Below are 22,312 nucleotides of genomic sequence, written 5' to 3' on the forward strand. Positions count from 1 at the left end.
GCAGGGGGGAGCAGGAGCCCCGGGGGGAAGGAGGAGCAGGAGCCCGGCCCGAGGGCAGCCCGGGCCCGGCCGTACCTGTCAGCAGGCGGCGGAAGGTTTCCTGGCTCAGGCCCCGCACGCCCCTGGCCATCGCCTCCACCGGGGCGGGCAGCCGGGCCCCCAGGAAGCTGACTCTGCCCAGGCTGCGCTCGCCGTGCGCCGGGTGCGAGTAGGGCGGCGACCCCGCCTTGCCGGCTGCAGCCATGGCGGCCCGAGCGCCCGGCTCAGCCCGCAGCCACCCGCCCGCTCCGCTCCGCGTCCCCAGCGCGCCCCCTGCCGGGCCGAGGCGGAAGCGACCGCGCCTGGCCCGCCGCCGCCGCGCGGGAAGCTGGGAGGTTGGCGCAGGGGCTGGGGGGAATTGGAGGGATGGTGTGAAATGCTCGGGGCCCGGGCTTAGCCTGAACTAAAGCCACGCTAATCACTCCCTGCAGTGCACAGGCCATTGCCGACGTCGTGCAGATGTTTGCAGCTGGCTGCAGCCCCCCCCCTCCTGAAAACCAATTCATGGCCCTGTTTCATAGGCAGCATCTGTAACAACAGAATGACAAGTATCAGAGGGGTAGCCGTGTTAGTCTGGTTCTGTAGAAGTAGCAAAGAAGAATCTGCACCACTAGACTACTAACAGTTTTTTTGCAAATGACAGACACACCACAACACCGGGAAAAGGCGCTCTCCTGGGCTTGCCCTGCAAGCTTTACCAGGATTGTAGGGAAGGGGCAATATAGAAGAGAGAAAGAGAAACGAGGCAAATACAAATGAGAAAAAGAAGGTGCCCTAGAGAAGCATGATGCAGAAGAACAGAGAAAGCAGCCAAATCCATCAGCATGAAAGAAGCCTGAACAGCATGAGAGTGAAATCAATGGCAGAAACTGGTAGACACCCTATGCACCTGAGGGTGCGGAGGAGAAAGAAAGAAATACAAAAGTGTAAAAAGAAGGGGAAAGAGAAACAGAAAAATAGATACAGGATCAAACTCACGGAACTAGATATTAACACATGTAGCTGTCAAATAACTATTGATTCCATTCCTCTTCTCATCTATGTTTGTGCCTCTTCACTCTAGAGCAGACCCGGCTCTCCCCTCAGACGTAGCTGTTATTGTGTGTGGGGTGTGTGTTTCGAGGTGTGGTGTGTTGAATTATGTGTATAATGCAGTTATATGTTGCTGGGTATGTTGGATGTGTATGTGGCTGGCTCTGATAGGTGCTGCATATGGGATGTGTACAGCTGTGTGTGTTGCTGGTGTAACCCTTCTGCCAGGCCGAAACAATAGCAGGGCCGGCCGGGTTCATATGGGTCCTTCCCTTCCTACAAATGCAAAAACAAAACAGAGCCCCCCCCCCACCCAGTGACCTCTACTTGGTGTAGCAGAAAGATTTAATTACATGAGGTAAACAAACAAGCATTAAATTGGGAAAATATCTCAGCTAGAGTTCATAGATCAAAAGAGCAAAGATCTCTGGTCTCTTGAGTCCAACAACCCCAAATCACCCACAGTCCCAAAAGTCCACAATCCAAAAGTCTCTGTCCGTCGTCAGCAGCCCCAGAATTCTCTCCTGACTCTGCTTACACTGGTATAGGGTGTGTGTAGGGGGTGTTGCTGAGTGTGGTGTATATTGGATGTGTGGCTGGGACAGTGTGTGTGCGTGGCTGCTGTATGCTGGGTATGGGGTGTGTGTGGCTGGTGTATGCTGGGTCTGGGCTGTGTGCATGGCTGGGGTTGCTCCTGGGTATAAATTGTGTGTGTGTGTGTGTTGCTGGGGATGGGGTTTATGTGTGTGGCAGGGGGTGTTCTTGGGTATGGTGTGTGTGTGCTGTATGCTGCTATGGTATGTGTATGGCTGGGGGGGGGGTGCATGGCAATTGTGTGTGTGTGTGTGTGTGTTGCTGGGGATGAGGAATGTGTGTGTGGCAGGGGGTGTTCCTGGGGATGGTGTGTGGGGGTGTGTGTGGCTGGTCTATGCTGGGTCTGGGCTGTGTGCATGGCTGGGGTTGCTGCTGGGTACAAGCTGTGTGTGCTGCTGGACATGTCCGTGTCTAGTGGTGTTGGATACCGTGTGTGTCTCTCTCTCTGGCGGGGTGGTGGATGGGTCTGGGCTCTGAGCACTGGCGGCCTAGGGCCGTCGTTCCCCTCCGTCGCAGCAGGGGGCGCAGCCTCCCGCTCTCTTGCCGGAGCCGGAAGCGGCTGGCTCCCGCTCTGCGCTGACTGACGCCTGGCACCGGCCGGCCTGGAATGGCGGCTCCCGCGGCCCGGCTGCTGGGTGCGTGAGCAGCTCGCAGATCCGGCCTGAGCCCGCGGCCCCCGCCCATGGTGGCGCCCTGGGCCCGCGAGAGCAGCAGGTGCCTGAGGCCGGGCGAGCCGGAGCCGCCGCCCGGGCCCCCCGCCCGGCCCTGCCCGCGGCGCCATGAGCGAGGCGCTGTACGAGAAGTTCCTGGCCCCGGACGAGCCCTGCCCGCTGCTCTGCCACCAGCCCCCGCCGCGGGCCGCCAGCCTGAGCGAGGAGGGCTGCCTGGATGTCAGCGACTTCGGCTGCCAGCTCTCGTCCTGCCACCGCACCGACCCGCTGCGCCGCTTCCACTCCAGCAGGTGCGGGGCCGGGGCCGGGGCGGGGGGCGCCCCAGGGATCCCCGGCCGGGGGGGCTGATCCCCTGCGTGGGGAGCGAGCCCCCGGCTCTTGGCGCTGCTTGCCCTGCCCTGCCCTGCCCTCGCCCCCCGGCTGTGCGTGGCGCAGGCAGCACGTGCTCAGCGCTCTCCCTGCCTCTGGGGTGGATGGGGGTGGCCCCGACCGGGCTGTTTTCCTGTAGCTGCCTGTAGGAGTAAAGGTGGTTCCCCCCAGCAGAGTTAGTGCAATCGGCTCAGCTTCATGGAAACCCCTCCATCGCCAGAGTGGAACTGACCATTTGGGCAGGCAGAATGAGAGGTTAGGCAAGAGTTGAGCTAGTTTAAATTGAGCTAGCTGGGTTGGGAACTAGCACTCGTTTCCCTAGTGTAGACAAGGCCTTTCTGTGCCTTAGTTCCCTCCTCGCCCACCCCCAAGAAATGTGCAAATCCCTGTATTACTGCCCAGCCGCAGTGATATAGTAGCATCGCCAGTAAGCCTTCACTAAGCCAAAAAAAACCATACTGTGCTAAGTATCAGAGGGGTAGCCAGGTTAGTCTGGATCTGTAAAAAGTGACAGAGTACAGGACTCTTTGTCGCTTCTTACTATGCTAGTAACTATTTGCATCTCCTCCACCCCAATCCCAGCATGCTTGTAAAACACAGCCAGCCCACATACATGCCAAATACCGTTTGGATTTGGCTTGCTTTCTGCAGGGCTAATTAGTTTAATGACATTATGGCTGGTATTAAAATGGTTCAGATAGCCATCCTATGGTGCATTTGTGGCCTTTTTGAATCTTCTAGAAATCATTGTGTTTGGGAACTGTGGGATAGGAACTCAGAGGGTGTTGCAGCTGAAACAATTTAGAACAGCACTAGTGTCGGCACAAAGCAAACCTACAAAGATTCAGAACATGAGTCAGAATGGCTAGAGTGGATGGATCAACATGTTTCTGCTTGAACTAGTGCAGTCTTCACATTTCGGTTAAGAACTGTTTGATTTTTCTGGTGCAAATAGAGTCTTATGGCATTGGTGAGGTGTAACTTCCAAAAGTGCTTAACTAGTTTTGCTAAAAACTACCACTTCTGTTTACTACAAAAGACAAATCAATTCCCAAAGTGAAAAAATAATTTTGTCCACCCAAGAAGCAGATCTTGTATATGTGTACATGGAAGTGACTTTTTGTATGTCAATAATCAGTCATGCTAAAGTTGCGACAACTTACAGATCTGGGCCTTAGATGTGAAATCAAGTTAGTTTTGATGATTCTCAGTTTAGACTTCAAAATGTTTTTGCATTATACATGTGCATCTAACTCCCCCACACTTTACTTTTTTTATTATTTAATGTAAATATGGCAAGTACTTTGCAAAGTTTGAATTTAGACTGAGAAGTAACATACCAACTTCCAGCTCAATTTACATTAAAATAAGTTAACTTAGGCTTTGTCTACCCTGGCACTTTTGTTGCTAAAACGTTTGTCGCTCACGGATGTGAAAAAACACCCCCCTGAATGACAAAAGTTTTAGTGATGAAAAGCGCCCGTGTGGACAGTGCTTCGTCGGTGGGAGCGGCACTCCCGTTGATGAAGCTACTGCCCCTCATTGGGGGTGGTTTTATTTTGTCGACGGGCGAGCTCGCTCCCGGTGATAGAGCAGCCACACAGCGCACCTTACAAACATGGTTGACAGTGGAAAAGCTGACAGACCCTTAATCATAGCATTGCTAGCAATCATTCTAATGCAGACATGATCAAATAAGTGTGCTTTCATTACTCAGTGTGAATTCAATTATATTTTCTCCCTCGGGGCTTTTGCACTATACTGCTATAAAGCCTGCATGTGACCTAAACAATAGGTTCATGTATTTCTGATCAAATGTGAGTGGCAAGCTTGTAAATGTATGTGTAGGTTATTTTTAAATGTTCCTCCTTATAACATACCAGTCATTCAAGTTTCTGAGCATGTGTAACCAGCTTCTGTCAGTTAACGCGTCAGTATTCTGCACCTTGAGCTAGTTCCTCATTTCTTTAGGAAAGTGTATAACTTGTCTTCATTATTTTTTTAATTCACTTTGTCCTTGTCATCTTTCGGAATATTCTACTTACTTCCATAGTGTCTGCAAGTGCTCTGTATCTTTTGAAATTTCAAGTAAATAGAATGCAATTCTCATGTATTTGGGTATACTATGTTCAGCAGCCAGACACCACTTTTTCTTTCATCAAGTTTTTGAACTATTTTGGTGTTTGTGTCTGATCAAGTATAAGGAGGCTAGCAATGGCTTTTACAGCCCATGAACTTCCCATAGGAAATGGCAAATGCAGTATTATTTAGGCCACCCATCTTCATTCATTAATGATTTAGGGCAAATATTTGGCCTGTTGGAATGTGCAAATGCCATCCCAAGAAACAAGTGTTGACAAGCAAGCATATGTGAAAATCAAGTAAAGGTGCTGAGAGGCATGCTTCCCACATCAGAAGGTGTTGCTCTTCAGTCTGTGATTAAAGGGATATTCCAATAGTAATCAATATGTCAAATGGATAAAACTTCACATATTAAACATAGCTTGCATGGCTTTGTACAGTGACTTTTGGAAACCTTTGACTTTTCCAAACTCTTCTGGGATTGAGCCAGAGTGCTGTCCAATTGTGAAACATAGTCAAGTCTGCTCATCATATTGGTGAAAAATAATTGAGATGCTGAAACAAATTTCCTGACCTTGCTAAACTTCATGTGAGTAGGTCAGCAGAGTGAAAACCTGTTCCACGGCTTTCTGTGAGACCAGACAGACTTTCCAGTTGGAAATATACTTTCCCTGATTAGCACAATTAAATAATTTGTAATAATGAAGCTGTGGAGAACATAATCAGTCTTTTTAAATTAGTATTGATTGAGGTATTGGATTTTTTTCAAGTGGATCGCTTTCTGTATTCTCTGCTCTTCTGTGTCATCTTTAGAATGAAAAGCTCTGTATCCTATGTCTATTTTGGCTTTGAGAACAGAGCCCAAAATATTGAGTAAATGAGTCCCAGATGTTTCCCTGGCAAGCATTGACTTCATGAGATCTACTCACATGAGAGAGAGTTATGCTTGCTGACTCCCTGTTCTGTCTTTTAAACACAAGACCATCCTCCCTCCCTCATCTAGTGTTGGTACCTTTAATTTTGTCATGCCTATTATGGAAATACTTTTAATGGAGGTTTAAACAAACTCGAAATAGTTTTTAAAAACTACATTTAATTAGAAATCCGAGACTCAAATATGAGGAAATTATGGCTCTCCGTTGACATTTTTTATTACACATAGTCTTTGAGTATTCATCCTTTGAATTTTTGTGTGTGTAAATTAGACTCTTAATATCTATTTAAATGCATCTTATTAGATGAATGAACTTATTTCCAGCAAAATCCACATGTAACAACTGATACAAAAGTATGGATATTTTAATGTACATCTTCAAAGGACAAAGCATTTTTTCGGTGAGTGTGTGTACTGCTGTTAATTTGTTTGGTATGCTTTGCAGGTGGAACTTGACTTCTTGTGGAACAAGTGTAGCCAGCTCAGAATGCAGCGAGGAGCTGTTTTCATCAGTTTCAGTTGGTGATCAGGATGACTGCTACTCTCTATTGGATGACCAGGAGTTCACATCTTTTGATCTGTTCCCAGAGGGTAGTGTCTGCAGTGATGTCTCCTCTTCTATCAGCACATACTGGGATTGGTCAGACAGCGAGTTTGAGTGGCAGGTAAACTATTTCTGTGGTCAGCGCAGCAGATGAAGTGGGATCTACTAGCTGCTGTTTGCAGTTTTGACTCAGAAGTAAATGTTTGAGGCTCTTTGATGGTACGATAAACTCCCACTGCCTGTACTGAGATTCAGCAGTAAAGGAAGTGTTTTGACAGACCATTTTATTACAAAGTTCCCATGTAGAATTTTGATGACAAGACATGACCAGCTTCTGAAATAGGGCTGTTGCATATTAGGGTCACGTTCATTTTTAGTTATTAGCTTATCTTGCATCTGAGGTCCAGTCCTTTGGTGTGGGGCATCTGCATGTGTATTGGAATCTGGCTGTGTATACCTTGCATTGGCATTCAGTGTGGCTGGGTTGCCGCTATGTTCTTAATTCCCATTTGTGATTTTGGCTCTGTGCGACCGTTAGTAATCACTGTGGACCAGCCATATGTTCTGTGGTCCAAGGATATCATAGAAATCATAGAATCTCAGGGTTGGAAGGGACCTCAGCAGATCATCTAGTCCAACCCCCTGCTCAAAGCAGGAGCAATCCCCAGACAGATTTTTTTTTTTTTTACCCCAGTTCCCTAAATGGCCCCCTCAAGGATTGAACTCACAACCCTGGGTTTAGCAGGTCAATGCCAGAGTGCAAAGGTGAACTTTGTGATACCTTGGCACTTTCCTCCCAATCTGTTATGTGCAATTCGATCTGACATCAAATTCTAATCTGGTATCTTTACAATTTTTGTTTTGTTTTTGCATATAGCAGTGTTTCACCTGTGGAACGTGCAGATGTTCTTTCTGTTACAGGTTTAGATTTGATTATTTTAACTGTAGTTAAATATATGGAGCATGCTGTTCTAGGATAAGTGTAATAATCAATTAAAAGCATAATCTTCTCTTCATCTTTCATGGACTTTAGTCATGTCATACAGGGTATGTAATAGTCTGCAGCCATAGAAACATACTCTCTGTTCCAAATGTGATTTAACCCCCCCTCCACCCTAATTTAAGCATTCCATGATGAATTAGGAATGTTACAGATATCCTGCAAAAGAAAAACTGTAAATGATATTGTGTAGGATAGCATTAGCTAAAAGTAGCTCCATGTTTCTTACTGCAGCTTTAGAATCCCAATTTTCAACTATATCCCTTGTACAAAAAGAATTCCAACTGCAGTTTTATAATGCAGCTTATAGAAATACCTCAGAAAATTATCCAGATGACTTAGTTCCTCATTGAGATGTGATATGTTCATTACCAGGTAGACACAGTGGGATTATTTTAAAAGAAAATTTTTTGGTTATTTGAATAGCTGACAGTTTTCCTTTTGAGTAGTTACTGGACATTTTTTCTGTAAGCATTTGCTAGAAGAGACCTACTTGACTGGACTTGTAGAGCTTTGGAAAATATTTTTTCATTGCTTTTACAACCTTACACAGCAAATTCAATAAGTGAGTAATTCAGTTGTCACATTTACACTTGAAGTGGATCAGAAATTACATGTCAGTTGTACAAATGAAGCTAGTTAAAATTCTGCTGTTGCTTACAGGAAAAAAAACGTGATGCAGGTATCTTGTGTAGTTACTGTGTATAGTACAAATAAATAGGTTTCCAATCTTCTCAAACCATACTTTTAGAATAGAATGTTTATTTTACAATGGAAAATATTCCCAATTATATAACTTCTATTAAACACCTGTAATTATGACAGGTTAATTATGGGTTCCCTGGGTACACAACATGCAGGTAATTAGAACTGTATGGTTCAGAATGTCTTTTTTAATAAATAACCTCATAATTAGAAATGTGGCTCGATAAACAAAAGATAGTAAACTGAATATTAAATTTTTGTGTAAAATTAAATACCTTTATTTTAAGGCGTCCCTTTGAAATTTAAAGCTACCATTTCTTTTATATGTGCATACGTTTGTCTTTGTAGGATCTAAAAAAATGAATTACAGTCCTTAAATGACAATAATAGTATTTTCTGCAACGTTAGGGCCATCTGGGCTTGCATCCGAAGAAGTGGGTATTCACCCATGAAAGCTCATGCTGCAAAACATCTGTTAGTCTATAAGGTGCCACAGGATTCTTTGCTGCTTCTGGGTTTAAGTAACAATGTACTGTCATTTGAGTTTTATTTCTAAACTTTTGAATAGTCTTTTTTAAATGAGTGTTATTTACGTTAATAGGAATGAACAAAAAACTCCATCTTTTTTAAATAAACCTCCAAAACATTAATGTACTAACACTTTTTTTAAATGTGAAAAACTCAAATTCCACATGTTCCAGGAATTGGTATTTATATAACGCATGCAATTTTGAAAACCAAAATCTAATCAAAGTAAACTTAAATCCAGAAAATAAATTTAACCAATTGCAATAACCATTTTAAAATTAATTTATAAATCTGTTGCTTCCCTTCTCTAAGCATCTGAGCACCTTATAACAACTAGTTACGTTTATAAAATAAAATACCAGCTTTTCAATGTAAAGGTCAGCAATTAAACCCTGTTCCTCCACTTCCTATTTTTAAACTAAATAAAATATTCTCAGAAATTTGACCGTCAGATAAGTATTGTACTGCCCTGAAGCATGTTAAACTCTGGCTGTGGTGAACTTCTAGAAGGAGCACTTTGCCCTGCCATGGGAAGTTTAAGCTGCATATATGGACAGAGTTACTCATGTGATGGAGGAGAGAGAAGTTCCAGATTATAAATATCCTCTTGAATGGTACTCAGCACAGAAGTGAGTAAGTAGCCATTGCGGACAACAGGTTTGTGCTGCATCCTGCGCTAACTGAAGCTTTTAGGGACTTTTCAAGGCTAGTCCCAAGTAGCATGTGTTGCGGTAATGCAGTCTGGAGGTAATAAACATGGATCACTGGTTTGGGGATACCTCAGAAAACAATGATCACAACCTCCAGGCCAGCCATACACGAAAAAAGATAGTATGTGCTACAGCTAATAGCTGAGACCTCAGGTGTAGTGATAAAATCCAGACTGCAAACTGTTGGCAAAGGCTGGCCTTACACCCACACAAATGGAAGGTGGGCTTTTCACCTTTTCTAGTTGTGCCCAGATATTTCTCCTTAGCCATCAGCATTGCTTCCATTGTAGTTGAGTTTGGCCTGTCCCCACCTCTGAAATCTGGCATTAGTTGAGGACACCCTCAACCTCAATATTTGTCTGAAGTTTCTTTAGTACCACCCTGTCACTGAGCTTCCTTAAAATTGGTGAGTAAGAGACTGTCCAGTAATTGACTAGTGGTGATTTTCTGAGCAGGCGCTTCTTCATATGCTATTAAAGTATAGCTGGCACCCTGGTTTTCACAATGGGAAGCATTAACAATCCTCAATGAAGGACTAAAACCCTTCTCATTAGAATTCATTAGTCATGTGGCAAGGCTCCAGATTGATGTAAAACTTGTGTTCTGCTTAGCTATACCTTAACCAATCATTTTATTGAAATTTAACTAACTAATCCTAAGATATTGTAACATGATTATTTAACCAATTATATCCCTCCACCTTAATTGGTTTATACCCAACAAAATTAATTATACAGCAGACAGAAACAATCATAGAACCAGACAGAGATTATACAGACAATTTAGAACAATACAGAAATGAGGATTTCACATCCCAGCTATTGATAAGTGAGTTCTTGCCAGACAGGATGCTATCAAACTAAGTTTCCTTTTACATCTTCTAGGCTCTTCCCTTTCTCTGGAGGTGATAGGTTTATCAGGACAAGATTGTGTTCCTAACAGCCCAGTAGCACCTTATTTCAATGTGACTAGTTTGGAATGAGGATGTGACCATACACTTCCCAGTTTATGGCTGGGCGCTTCTGCTTAGCTGAAGGCCTTAGCCTAAGAACCAGGCCTCAGACTGTCACAGTAAGAGAAGGCCCTTACACCGGCAGACAGTGATTTTGATTCTTTTATACCTCTATAACTAGCTAAGTGATCAGAATTACACCTAAATTCTTAAAGTATAGGCCTTTGCAGACAGGCCTGAATATCTATATCCTAACACCTACAGCTGGGGGAGAAATCTGGGGCTGGGTCTGACCCATCCCCGGATGCCGTGCAGGGGAAGAGGAAGTCCAGTCCTCCCCAGTCCAGCCGGGACTAGCAGGTGAGCCTAGTGCAAGGGTAGGAGCCACCAGCTGGGTCTTCCCCAGTCCTGCTCTCTTCCCCAGAGCAATTTATCCCTCTGCCGGCTGCCCTGGGCATCCAGTACTGATGGGGAGGGTTTCGTGACCGCTCTCGTGGCTTCCCTTTGCTTCCCCATCAGAAAGTCATTTTTCTGCGGGGGGACATAAATTCTGCGCATACACAGTAGTGCAGAATTTCCCCAGGAATAGAATATACTAGCATAGCATGTTAATGGATAGGGAAGAGTGAAATGCTGCATAATTCTGCCATTTCCCTGAATGCAAATTGAAAAGGGAAATCATGAAGTAGAAAGCTGCATAGTTTGAGTTTGCTACACTTCACCACTGCAGATGGTTCATGAAATTAACTTTTGTGCTTTGCAGTTGTAAATCATTGTTGGGAAATTGTTGGTTTGTTTGGATTAAGAGCTTATACTCTGCCCATTTGACAGCATATTTTGCATGGTTAATAGTATTGATCTGACTGTTTTTCTACTCCTACCTAGCATATTTTGAGATTTTGTTCTATTTCTTTTTTTTCTTTGTACACCTACAAGTTGCCTGGCAGTGACATTGCAAGTGGGAGTGATGTACTTTCTGATGTCATACCTAGTATTCCAAGCTCTCCGTGCTTGCTTCCAAAAAAGAAAAACAAGCATAGGAATCTTGATGAACTCCCATGGAGCGCAATGACAAATGATGAACAGGTAAGCTTTGTTTTCATTTGTATTGGAGAGAACCAGTATAGATGTACAGAATAATTAAGACTCAATTAAATTGTTAGTTTAATAAAAGTTCTATTGGTTACAGCAATGTAAGCATGATTTTGAACAATTGTACATGGCTATTGAAGTGAGAGATGAAATTCCTTGTCAAGTGTTCATATAGAGATGGTTAACTTTTTCCTTTACTTTTCATTCTGAATTTTTATCTTCGATGATACTCAACTAGGTTGAGTCAAGAATCATAGGAAATGCAACATTTGAGAGCATTTCTTTGATCCCACATGGTACTTGTTCCTTCCTTTTACTTCTGCTTTGACTCATATTAAGAGCTAACAGTTTTTAATAACTTTGTGTGTTTTGTTTTTATTAGGTTGAATATATTGAATACCTGAGTCGGAAAGTCAGTACTGAGATGGGTCTTCGAGAGCAGCTTGATATTATTAAAATTATTGATCCCACTGCTCAGATCTCGCCTACAGATAGCGAGTTTATTATTGAATTAAACTGTCTCACAGATGAAAAATTGAAACAAGTAAGTTAAAATTTTAGTATGTCTCTCTTGAATTGGAGTTACCATTGGCCTCTGACATGTGGTATGTGTTGATACATGTCTTGGAAAATCCTCTATTGGGTTGTGACTAATTATTTTTTCCATATTCATGGAGTACCAGTGGGCAGGATGGAACACAAAGTTTGTTGTTGAACTTTGGCTTTCTTCAACAGTTTCATATCAGTATGTGAGCTTGGACCTTATATGAAACACATTAATTACATAAATGTGACTGAAGTGGTAAGTTAGTTCTGGCATATGAAACAATTTCAGACAAAATACTTGCTGAGTAACTTTCAAGATTTAGGCCTCAATCCTGCAACTGCTTCCTCTGGTGTGTAACTTCACTCACATGAGTAGTCCCAAAGTGAAGGTACTGCTTGTGTGACTATACTTATACACCTACATAAGGATTGGGGCCTTAATTTGCTTGCAAAAACAAAACTAAATTTAAAAAAAAAACCCCAAAGGCACATATTGAGTAGATTTGATTAAAGGCTAGATCATTACTTTGTAAGTAGCTTACCCTTTTTCTTGAGTTTGGATTTCTTGTTCTTACAAAACTGGAATTCTCATGAGAGATGATATAATTCTTCTGATTGATTTGGCAGCTTTCTAGATGAACATTTTTTGGGGGAAAAAACATTGAAGCAAGAGGATTATTGGCCTTATAGAAAACAGAGCAGTAGTAACGCTTCACTGCGTGTGCAGAGTAGCTACTCAGCCAACCCTTAATGTCACTTGATGAGGTGGACGGTACCGCATAGCTTCATCTTTATCATAAGCTTTGTTTTCCCTCCACTTATATTATTGCTGAACCTGTTTTGTAGCCCAGTTTTGGCATGATGCCAAGCACCCTCAGCTTTTATTGAATTCAATCGAAATTGAGAGCACTCAGGTCCCTCATAGATTCATGCCCATTTCATATTTCAGAACACTTAAAAACCCCTAATCCTAACCTAAAATGAGTAAGAATCTACTCTTCTGAGGGTTACTACTGGATATGTCTGTGTAGTACAATAAGTTTATAAAACATAATTTGCTTAAACGAATGTTAGTTGTCTTTTTACTACTGTGGCTGACCTTTCTACATGGTGGTATATTTTTTGTAATTCTTTAAATAGAAAGGGGAAGAATGTTTGTTTATATTAAAGTAAAAAGAATGTCAGGCAAGTAATTCTCTAGCTAATTAAGTCTGTTATAAGAAAGCCGAAGTGACGATGTTAGTGGTCATTACAATAAGTAGTTTTAACTGGCTAACTTAATCACTGTGTTAGACTATTCTTGGTTTAGTTTTTCCCCCCAGAATTTAGTTGTAATAAACATAAAACTTACAGCTTTTCCATTAAATATGCTTCACAAAACAGTGCCGTACCAATCAAGGTTTTATCATTTTTAATGCTTTTGTTCTAAAGGTGAGAAACTATATCAAGGAACATGGTCCTCGACAACGGTCTGCAAGGGAAAGCTGGAAGAGAAGCAGCTACAGTTGTGCAAGCACCAGTGGCGTGAGTGGTGCAAGTGCCAGCAGTAGCAGTGCCAGTATGGTCAGCTCAGCAAGCAGCAGCAGTTCCAGTGTTGGCAACTCTGCTTCAAATTCCAGTGCCAACATGAGTCGAGCGCACAGTGATAGTAATTTATCCACGAGTGCTGCAGAGAGAATCCGGGATTCAAAAGTAAAACTTCCAATTATGCACGTGTGTGTGAGAGAGAGAGTGTGTGCGCACATCAATTGTTTAAGTCACTTACGTGAACTGATTGTCGTATTTTTACTGAAAGAAAAAGTATCACTGATAGTTGCAGGACCCAAGGAAATTATTTGACTCGTTGCCGCATGACATGATAGTAAAATGTCTAAAGGTGTTCTTATATTGCTTCGTACCACTTTTTTTTTTTTTTTGCAAGTGAAGAATTATTTTGAGGTGTGTGTGTGTGGTAGGGCTTAGACTGGTTTGATTTTTGTTTGTTTGAATATTTAAAGAGCTGATAAATCAGCTTGACTTTTTTAATGGTAAAAGCATGTGTTCTTTCTTTGAATTTATTAAAGATCAATTTAATCTTTCAGAGCACAGTACATGAATATTCAAGAATATCTTGATCTTTGTGATATAACTTGTCTGATTTCCTAATTTCTTTTTGTTTATTCAACATATTTCTCATAAGTTACTTGCCCATGCAAGCATGGTTGTACACTGAGAAGTGATTCGTTAAAAGTAACATTGCGGCATCTGTGTCTCAGTGATTTTCATTTTGTGTGTGTTTCTTCCAATTTTTCAAACTCAGTCTGGGCTTTAAGACAAGCTGATTTCTCTTGGTCTTGTGACTCATCACTTATAGTTAAGGTTCTTCATCTCAAAGGCTCAGTTTTACTATGCATCCTCTTCCAGTGAGCTTTCACAAATATAACTGACAGATACTTAAACAGTTTGGACAATGCACAACATGGAATAGAATTTGCATCTTGCTCACTCTTAGTTTCATTGGCTCTGCATGGCTAAACAGTAAAAAGTTGCTTATTTTAGTGACAAAATTAAGTATGATTTTGAATAAACACATGGAATAGATCTGAGTAAGGGTGCCTTTTTTTTAGTCAATTCTCAGAGCAGTTTTATTTTCACTAAAATCCACCTTTAATGTTTCTAATAAATGACCATTTATTCCAGTAGTCTAGATATACAAGAACTCACTTTGACATTTGTCTTTATTTTGACAGAAACGTTCTAAGCAGCGGAAGCTACAGCAAAAGGCTTTACGCAAGAGACAGCTGAAAGAGCAGAGACAGGCTCGTAAGGAAAGACTGAGTGGATTGTTTCTTAATGAAGAAGTGCTCTCTTTAAAAGTGACTGAGGAGGACCATGAAGGAGATGTGGATGTTTTAATGTGACAGGGATGAATTTATCAGTGTTCTTTCTAAGCCTTAAGTGTATTATCTTTGTTTACATGCGTTTCTTGACCAAAATTTTGATTAGGACAGAGCTAACAATGTATCAAACAGAACCCTCTATTGAGTGTAATTTTAATAATTTGAACATTTAGAATTTATTAGAGTGAGCTGACTCTTTAAGACTAACAATTTTGTCTAAGATTGAGACTTCAACAGACAATTTCACAGTGACTTTAACAAGCTGCTGAGAAGATATTGTCTAAAAAATAAGCCACTGAATTAGGTTTGTATGGTATTTGGTTTCAAGAAGCTAACTGCAATGGATTGTTCTGTTAAATGGGTTGGCACTCTTTGTTAGACACACTGATACTGATAGCAAACTTTGAAAAAAACCCTGTTTCTAAATAGGAAATCTCATCTTTATCTTGTTCTGTGTGTTCCCTTATTTCTTATTAGAAGGTTTGTTTTCATGAAAACAGGATCTTAGTTCTATAAGTTACTCTGTTCTTGCCCCTCACCATATCAAATCCTAACACTTCATGAAATTAAATTGGATTTTTGGAAATTATGGTTATTATTTCACTTAAAGGATTATGAAGTCATTGGGGAGTAATAAGCAGAAGCAGACTTCTCACCACAAAAAGCTGCAATGCAAATGTCAGCTAGTAACAAAATGTAGAAGAAAATGGTCATTTTCAAAAGTAGAATTTTTTCTAGGAGGAATTGGCTGTTCTTTAAGATGTAAAACTTAGTCTCCAAAAGGTTATCTTGCTCCTCAATATTTGAATGATTAGTTTTTTGGTTTCTTTGATAGTCTTATTTATGTTATTAATGGTTAATCAGTACATCCTCTTTTGATGTTAAGAAAAAAACAGACAAACCTAAAAAATGAAAATCTCATACATTACACTAGTATCTACGGTTCAGTCATAGGATACCATTCATAAAAAAAAGTCTTAAAGTGTTACTGGAAACCAAAGTGCAAACAATTGATGCCCAAACTTGGTAGATATTTCTTTATGGTCAAAACCATATGTAAGAATAACTATATGCTGTTGGCAAGAGAACCTAATTATTGATGCAGCTGTGTGTTTTAACTGTATGCTGCCAGTTTATTTACCACTTGCAGGATAGTTTAACGTGACAGAACTTTTTTACGAGGTGTTGTATCATTGCTAATCTAACTCACAGAGTACTGGTTTGGTTGTATAGCCTTTTGAATAAGTGTTGCTGAGGAGAACAAGACACACCTTTTAGTTTTTACTTCTGCACCTGGAAACTCAAATTGAGATGATTTTATTCTTGACAATTAGTAAATGAATTTCTGATTTTATTATGGAAATGTTTGTTGTTGGGTTCATCTTTTGTTTTGGATAAAATTGCTGTGTGTTCATTCAAATGCAACTATTAGAGGTGAAAGAGGTGACTTAGAATGACCCAGTTCTGAATTCAGGAAGGTGACCCTTCTGATTTATACTAGTGCTTCGTGAATATCATTTAGATTGGTTTACTCTGTAGATGAGTTTCTCTCTTACTGTCAATTTAATGTGGTCTCAGAAAACAGGAGTCCTGAAGTGTGTATTTTCAGGATTGGGCCCTCACTCTGCTTGTGAATAATTTTACACATGTGAGTAGTCCTGTCAACTCAGTGTGACTATCCACTAGTGCAAAGGTTTGTAGGATTGGGCCCTAAATTAGTCCTGACAGTAGAATTTTATTGTTTTCTGGTGGGCTGCAAAAGTTAAATTAAGGAGAAAAAAATCTGTGGACAAAGAAAATGTTAACAATGATACTACAGTTGAGAACACACTTTCAGTGGAAGATCAAAATAAAAACTTCTATACGTATCTGTGACATACGTTTAGACTGTAGCATCTTTGGAAATATTTGTTTGGTAGTAAATGACATAGGCTGACTACAAACTCCAGAACATGGACCACCTGTGAGTTGATGCAAAATATATTGGAGATCTGAATTGTCTAGTAAGTATTTATTCCTTTAAGTATTTATAATGCCATGTGCCAAATGAAAGGGCTTCAATAAGAGAGAGGTCCACAGTCAGAATAGTAAACGTAAACTCTTCTCAGTTGATTCTTCAAAAGTCACTAACAAGTTTGATTGCCCACTGTCTTCAGTAGCAATGAAAAATATTTTAATTGTCAGTTTTAAAATTCAAATATCTGCTATGTTATTTCTGTCTTGTCGTTTGAATATACTGGTAACTTGTCCTAGGCAGTGAGCCTTTTTTTTTTTTTATTACTTGTCTATTATACATGGTTGCAATAGTAAAATACAAAAACAATACCATAAACTCTAATAGTAAATCTTGTTTGTAGTGTTAAGTGTAACTCAAACCAAATAATCCTTATGTTTTCTATTAACAAGTTTCTGAGGTGGAGGATAGATGAAATTGTATTGCTGTTAATACTGCTAATTTCAGGGTCCAGTTATTGAACCCTTGTGGCAGAAGTTCACAAATTCATCATGAAACATTTCACGTAATCCATATAGGTATCTATCGCAGCTCAGTACAACCTTTATTTTATACAGTGGCTTTGAAATATGCATCTTTATCTAAAGAAAATTGCACATTGGTTGCCACGGAGAGCATTGAAACGCTGAAATTAATTGTAAGAAGGGTGCAATCTCTCAATTTTTTGGGGCGTGAAAGTGTCACTTTATTTTTCTATCTCAGCAAGTCTACTCTTCAGAGTGTAAAATTCTTAGTTTTTATTGCAAGAGGTGACCCTCATTTTGGTGAGATGCAACTTTTTTGAGTCACTTATTACCCACTTCAGAGGAGAGTAAATGTTAGTGTGAACCCCAGAGCAGTTTGTCACCCTGACTTAGCAGAATGGCAAGTTAGTTAATTTTTCTAAATAATAAATGTCTAACTCTAAACCTTAAGTTGTTTGAGGAAGATCGTGCTATAGTGATAATGTGCAGTAGCAGAGTTCCTATGAAATGGGAAACTTCACCGAAAGAAATGGAGAGCCTGAGGCTTTCCTGTTTTTATCTGTTTGTCGTTTGGTAAACGTTATGTGAAATGCTTCACTTCTTTTATAATTGTTTTAAACTGGATATCATTCAAAACATTCATTTTTTGTTTGAAAATACCAGAATATTAAAACAAGACGTTGTAGTAGCCTCCAAGCTTTAATTTAAGTTCTCACCTCTGTATATAAGGATGTGTATATCCCCATTTGTCATAATGAGGATATATCACTTTTAAATGTGCCTTAAGTTGAATCTGACATTTGTTTAAAATTATGAATTGGAAAAGAAAAATACAAAATTAAAATTATTACAAAATGAATTATTAATTAAAATAGGTCCTTCAGAGACAAAATCTGACAATTTTTTGAAGAAATGAAGAGCAGAATGAGTCCTCAGTTTAAATGTTAGCCAATATAATTCTTCATTAATATTTTACAATACAAAATGAGAGGAAAAGAAATAGCATTTCTATCCTGGTATGTTAGTGGTCCTATATAAAACAAAGTGTAAATCTAAATTTTAGCTTAATAGTTAAATAGTTCCAGTTTTCATCAACTTGGATGAATAGTTTCCAGAACTATTTTGGCCTAATAGTGGTGGTGGTTCACCATCACCTGGAGAGTTCAGCTCCTCGTATAATTTGATGATGGTAGTCAAGAAGAGTGGAGGAAAAAGTGGCTTCCAAAAGGTGCCAAAAGGGTGCTGTTTTAATAATTTGTAGTTTTTAGCATCCTGCAACTAAAGTAAAATCTTAGGTTATTGGTTATTCAGTTATAATTGTGTGGTTCTTTGGTCACCAAACTGAACATTCTTCATTTCTTTATCTCATGCACCTAAATGTTTTGACTTTCTTATCTCTGTCTTGTAAAACCAGTCCATCAGAGGCCGAGTGCTCAGCACCTCAGAAACTAAGTCTGTAGATAATTTCTTTTTTCTGGGGTGCATATTTACACTTTGAGATTGTGTATCTGAGCTGGAGGGAAAATAGCTCCAAGAACAAAAGGCGTAACAGAATGCAAAAAGTTAAATACTTCTGCCCCTTCATAGATTTCAATTCTCACATTTGAACAAACAATAACTTTTTTTCAGCACCAGTGCTTTTTTGTCAATGATTTTGGTATTCACTTATAAAATGCAGTGTCATTCTCATCAGGTACTTGGCCATGGTGTCAATCTAATTTATGGGTTTGTGGTTGAAAATAATATTTTTTTGCCACGTGGATGTTAGTTATCACTGCGATTTGTCAACCCATCTGGTCTTTGCAGGACTGGCATCGTAGATACAGAAAGAACCCAAACTGTTAAAATTTTAGATCTTTGAACTGCTTTTTTAAAAGTCGAATCCTGCTTTTTATCCCTTGATGGAAATTTAAATCTTGGAAGCAATGTACAAGTGGAGAAGAAGTGGTAATAGTTATTTTGTTCCTGAGTATTGGTTCTGTGGCTATTTTGAGCTTTCTAACAGCCGTGATATAAATGTAATCCATTTAAACTCTGCAAAAATATTAACAGTTTGCCTGGGAATTATTTCTCTATAAAGGCTTAGAAGGAGCACTGAAAATCAAACTGCAAGAGGACTGTTTAAAAAAAAAAAAGGCAAAAGTCTTGAGCATGATTAAACATGAGGAAGAAAGAACTGCCTGACAGCCCTGTTCACTTTTTGTATATGTATAGCTAATTTCATCTTCTGTTTTGTTTGAAATGGTTTCAGTATTTTCTTCCTTTAACAGCCTGACAAATTTAATTAGATTAAAAGTTGATAAACTTACATTCAGTACAGAATGCTTACTGAGAGCAGTAAGCAAAAATCAGATCTCTTCTCTTGGTTCAATATTTAGTTTTTGAATGTGAACTTTTTTATATTGTGGTCAATAAAACCTGTGGAGTTCTTTCTTTAGAAATTATTACTTAAATTTATACATATGCATTTAAACTATTAAAGAGTACATACTAGATGTGGAAAAATGTGTATAAATTTGACAATGTATATTGATCTGAGTTGCTGAAAGGCCTGAAGCCTGTACTTTTCCTATATGGCTGCTTGAACTTCAAAAGTAGGTTGACATGTTGGCCTTTAAATATTGGTGATGTCTAAAAATTTATTTTAGATGTCTGAAGCGTCATGTTAGGCCTCAGTTTCTCATGGCCAGCATTTAAGACAAGCTGGCCTAATGGTCATACTTTGTTGACTAATTAATCCTGCAATTCTTGTGCATGGAAAACTCAGATGAAATGGGTTGTGTGCATTAAGACCCATTCTTGCAGCCCTTGATTTGTGAAGTGCAGATTTTAGCCAAACTCAAACCTTGTACGTTTGAAGCTTTGGTCTGAATGAATCATAGCCAGAGAAGAGAAATGCAGAGAGCTTTAAAACATTTCATAATGTGGTTAAAATTTTCAAATTAATTCATTCTAAATTGGAACCCTGAGACTAAAGGTCATAAGTAAAGCAAGGAGGAATTTGTCTCATTTGAAAAATCTGCTTCAAATAGTCTTAAGAGTTATAATGTATAAAACTGTTAAATTGGAGCTATTTTTCCAGGGTTTCTGCTACATGTATTGCAACAATGCACTTTTGTACATAAAACTGTCCTCTGTAAATTCTGTACCTACTTGCCACAATGTTTATAGAAAGCTTTTTTTCTGAAGTTGTGAAGAACTGCAACACTGGTGACTGACTTTATTTTCAGCTCTGCATTATATTTAAAATAGTCATGTGAACATCAAAGTACGGGTTGGAATTAAAAGTAACATAGCAAAAATGTGCTGATGAAACTGAAAATGTGGTGTCTTGTTTTGAACAATAAAGTTTGACATGGGGTTTATGTGCCCGTTGCCCAACTTCTGGGCAGATGGCATAAAGAAATGCAGCATGTTTAAACTGCCTTTGGTAGTAGACAGCATGTACAGCCCTAATTGTTCATAATAAATAACCAAGCAAAGGTTCATAGTAAAACATACACTTGACTAAAGCAGATGTGCTTTCAGTTGAACTCTGATGGATCAGAGGAAATGAGTTACATAACCTGAGACCCACTAGCAAAAATGCTCTGGCTTTAATCAGTGACTGCACCTACAGGTTTCAGAGTAGTAGCTGTGTTAGTCTGTATCCGCAAAAACAGGAGTTCTTGTGGCACCTTAGAGACTAACACATTTATTTGGGCATAAGCTTTCATGGGCTAGAACCCTCGAAAGCTTATGCCCAAATAAATGTCAGTCTCTAAGGTGCCACAAGGACTCCTCTTTGTTTGTGCACCTACAGACTGTCACCAAAAGTTCTCATTTGTTCTCTACGATCATGGTGCTGTGCATAGGGACAGGACGTCTTTAACTGTACATCTTCACTGCAGAGTTAATCTATCCCCACATACAAATCTCTTATCTGAGTTTAGTGGTGCTTTCAACCTAGGCTAGCTGGCCTATCCTGGGGTATTGGCTAAAGCCCAAGTGAGGCTTTCAGTCAGGCAGGTAACCCACCTACTTTATAGTGAAGACGCAGGTAAAACCACTTGAGGGCTGATAGTCCATTGTTTTCCCACACTTCCCCTTGTATGTCTGGAAGGACAGACAAGTTCTCCCACAATTTACTGGGAAGGAATCAAGTGACTGCAAAAAGAACCATGGGACAAGCCTACAGAAGTACTAGTGACACACACTGCTGGCTGCAGCATCAGTGAGAGCTTTCCAGTGTGGTGGTTCACACCTGGGCCAGGCTAACCTGGGTGCTCAGGCCTGGCTGCTGATTACTTGAGTTAACTAGTGAAGACATATCCTAAATAGATACGTTCAGAACCATATAGGCAAGGCCTTGGGTATTCTGCTATGCTGCAGAATTTGTCGTGGAACTGACTCCTCGGTTTACCAATTAAAATGGAGCAATTTAATCTCAAAGTATTGCAATTGCAATCTAGAAAAGTTAAGGTTTTTAACTTTGTTTCCACTAGAGGGAGTTGTGTGATTGTATTATTTACCTCCTCTGAGAGCGCAGTTTAACACTTGTTCTTTATTCAGTTCCCTTTCTTTATTCCTCAAAGAGAAAAGTTATACTTGTTATCAGGATGACTGATTCATTCTCTAGAATGTTTTAGTAGGAGAGAGAAACCTATAAAAGAATGTGGTATCTATCTTTACAATTAAATTTACACACTTCAGGTGTTTTTTGTAAAAGTTTAATTTAGCTTTTTTAATTATTATTAAATAAGTGACATTGCCATAATTTTTCTCTGTTGATGGTCCTTGCATTTGGGAGTTGGATGTGTACCCTATCTGTAGTTAATAGGGAAAACTTTTATGTCTCTTGAACTTTGGTTCAAATCCAGTACGGCTGAACATTAGCTGAAAGTTGCTAACAGCTGCATGGCTAGGTGGTTGATGTGAAAAGAAATAGTCTGAATCCAGTTCCTTCTGCTGGGCAGGTGTTTACATCACAAAACTCAGATCATGGCAGTTGGCACCCTCAGAAAAATGGCATCAGTGCTGACTCCTACCCTTTCACTGACTATTCCAGGTAAAGTTTGGGGCTCGTTCATTGGTGACTTGGGGAAACTTGGATTGCTGCCTCTGCTGAACCTGTTCTGTAGGTAAACAAAATGCTTCACCTTCTGCTTGTGTCTCTGT

The 22,312-nt window shown here is 40.1% G+C and overlaps 2 protein-coding genes across 2 annotated transcripts in view; one reads left to right on the forward strand and one right to left on the reverse strand.

Moving 5' to 3' along the window:
- Nucleotides 1-320, reverse strand: part of LOC120372484 (COMM domain-containing protein 5-like) — a 33,978-nt gene extending 33,658 nt beyond the window's left edge. The window contains exon 1 of the mRNA XM_039489642.1: nucleotides 76-320. Within this exon, the coding sequence (XP_039345576.1) occupies nucleotides 76-244 (169 nt within the window). The 5' untranslated portion in view covers nucleotides 245-320. The remainder of the gene's footprint in view (nucleotides 1-75) is intronic.
- Nucleotides 321-2,136: 1,816 nt separating this feature from the next.
- Nucleotides 2,137-20,655, forward strand: FAM199X (family with sequence similarity 199, X-linked). The gene is made up of 6 exons (XM_039489183.1): nucleotides 2,137-2,626; nucleotides 6,167-6,386; nucleotides 11,097-11,246; nucleotides 11,635-11,796; nucleotides 13,230-13,490; nucleotides 14,528-20,655. Exons 1-6 carry the CDS (start codon nucleotides 2,445-2,447, stop codon nucleotides 14,696-14,698), a joined length of 1,146 nt encoding a protein of 381 aa, XP_039345117.1. The 5' UTR covers nucleotides 2,137-2,444; the 3' UTR covers nucleotides 14,699-20,655.
- The last annotated feature ends 1,657 nt before the right edge of the window (nucleotides 20,656-22,312 follow it).

The sequence above is a fragment of the Mauremys reevesii genome, linkage group 9, assembly GCF_016161935.1.
Source record: "Mauremys reevesii isolate NIE-2019 linkage group 9, ASM1616193v1, whole genome shotgun sequence".
Classification (NCBI taxonomy): Eukaryota; Metazoa; Chordata; order Testudines; family Geoemydidae; genus Mauremys; species Mauremys reevesii.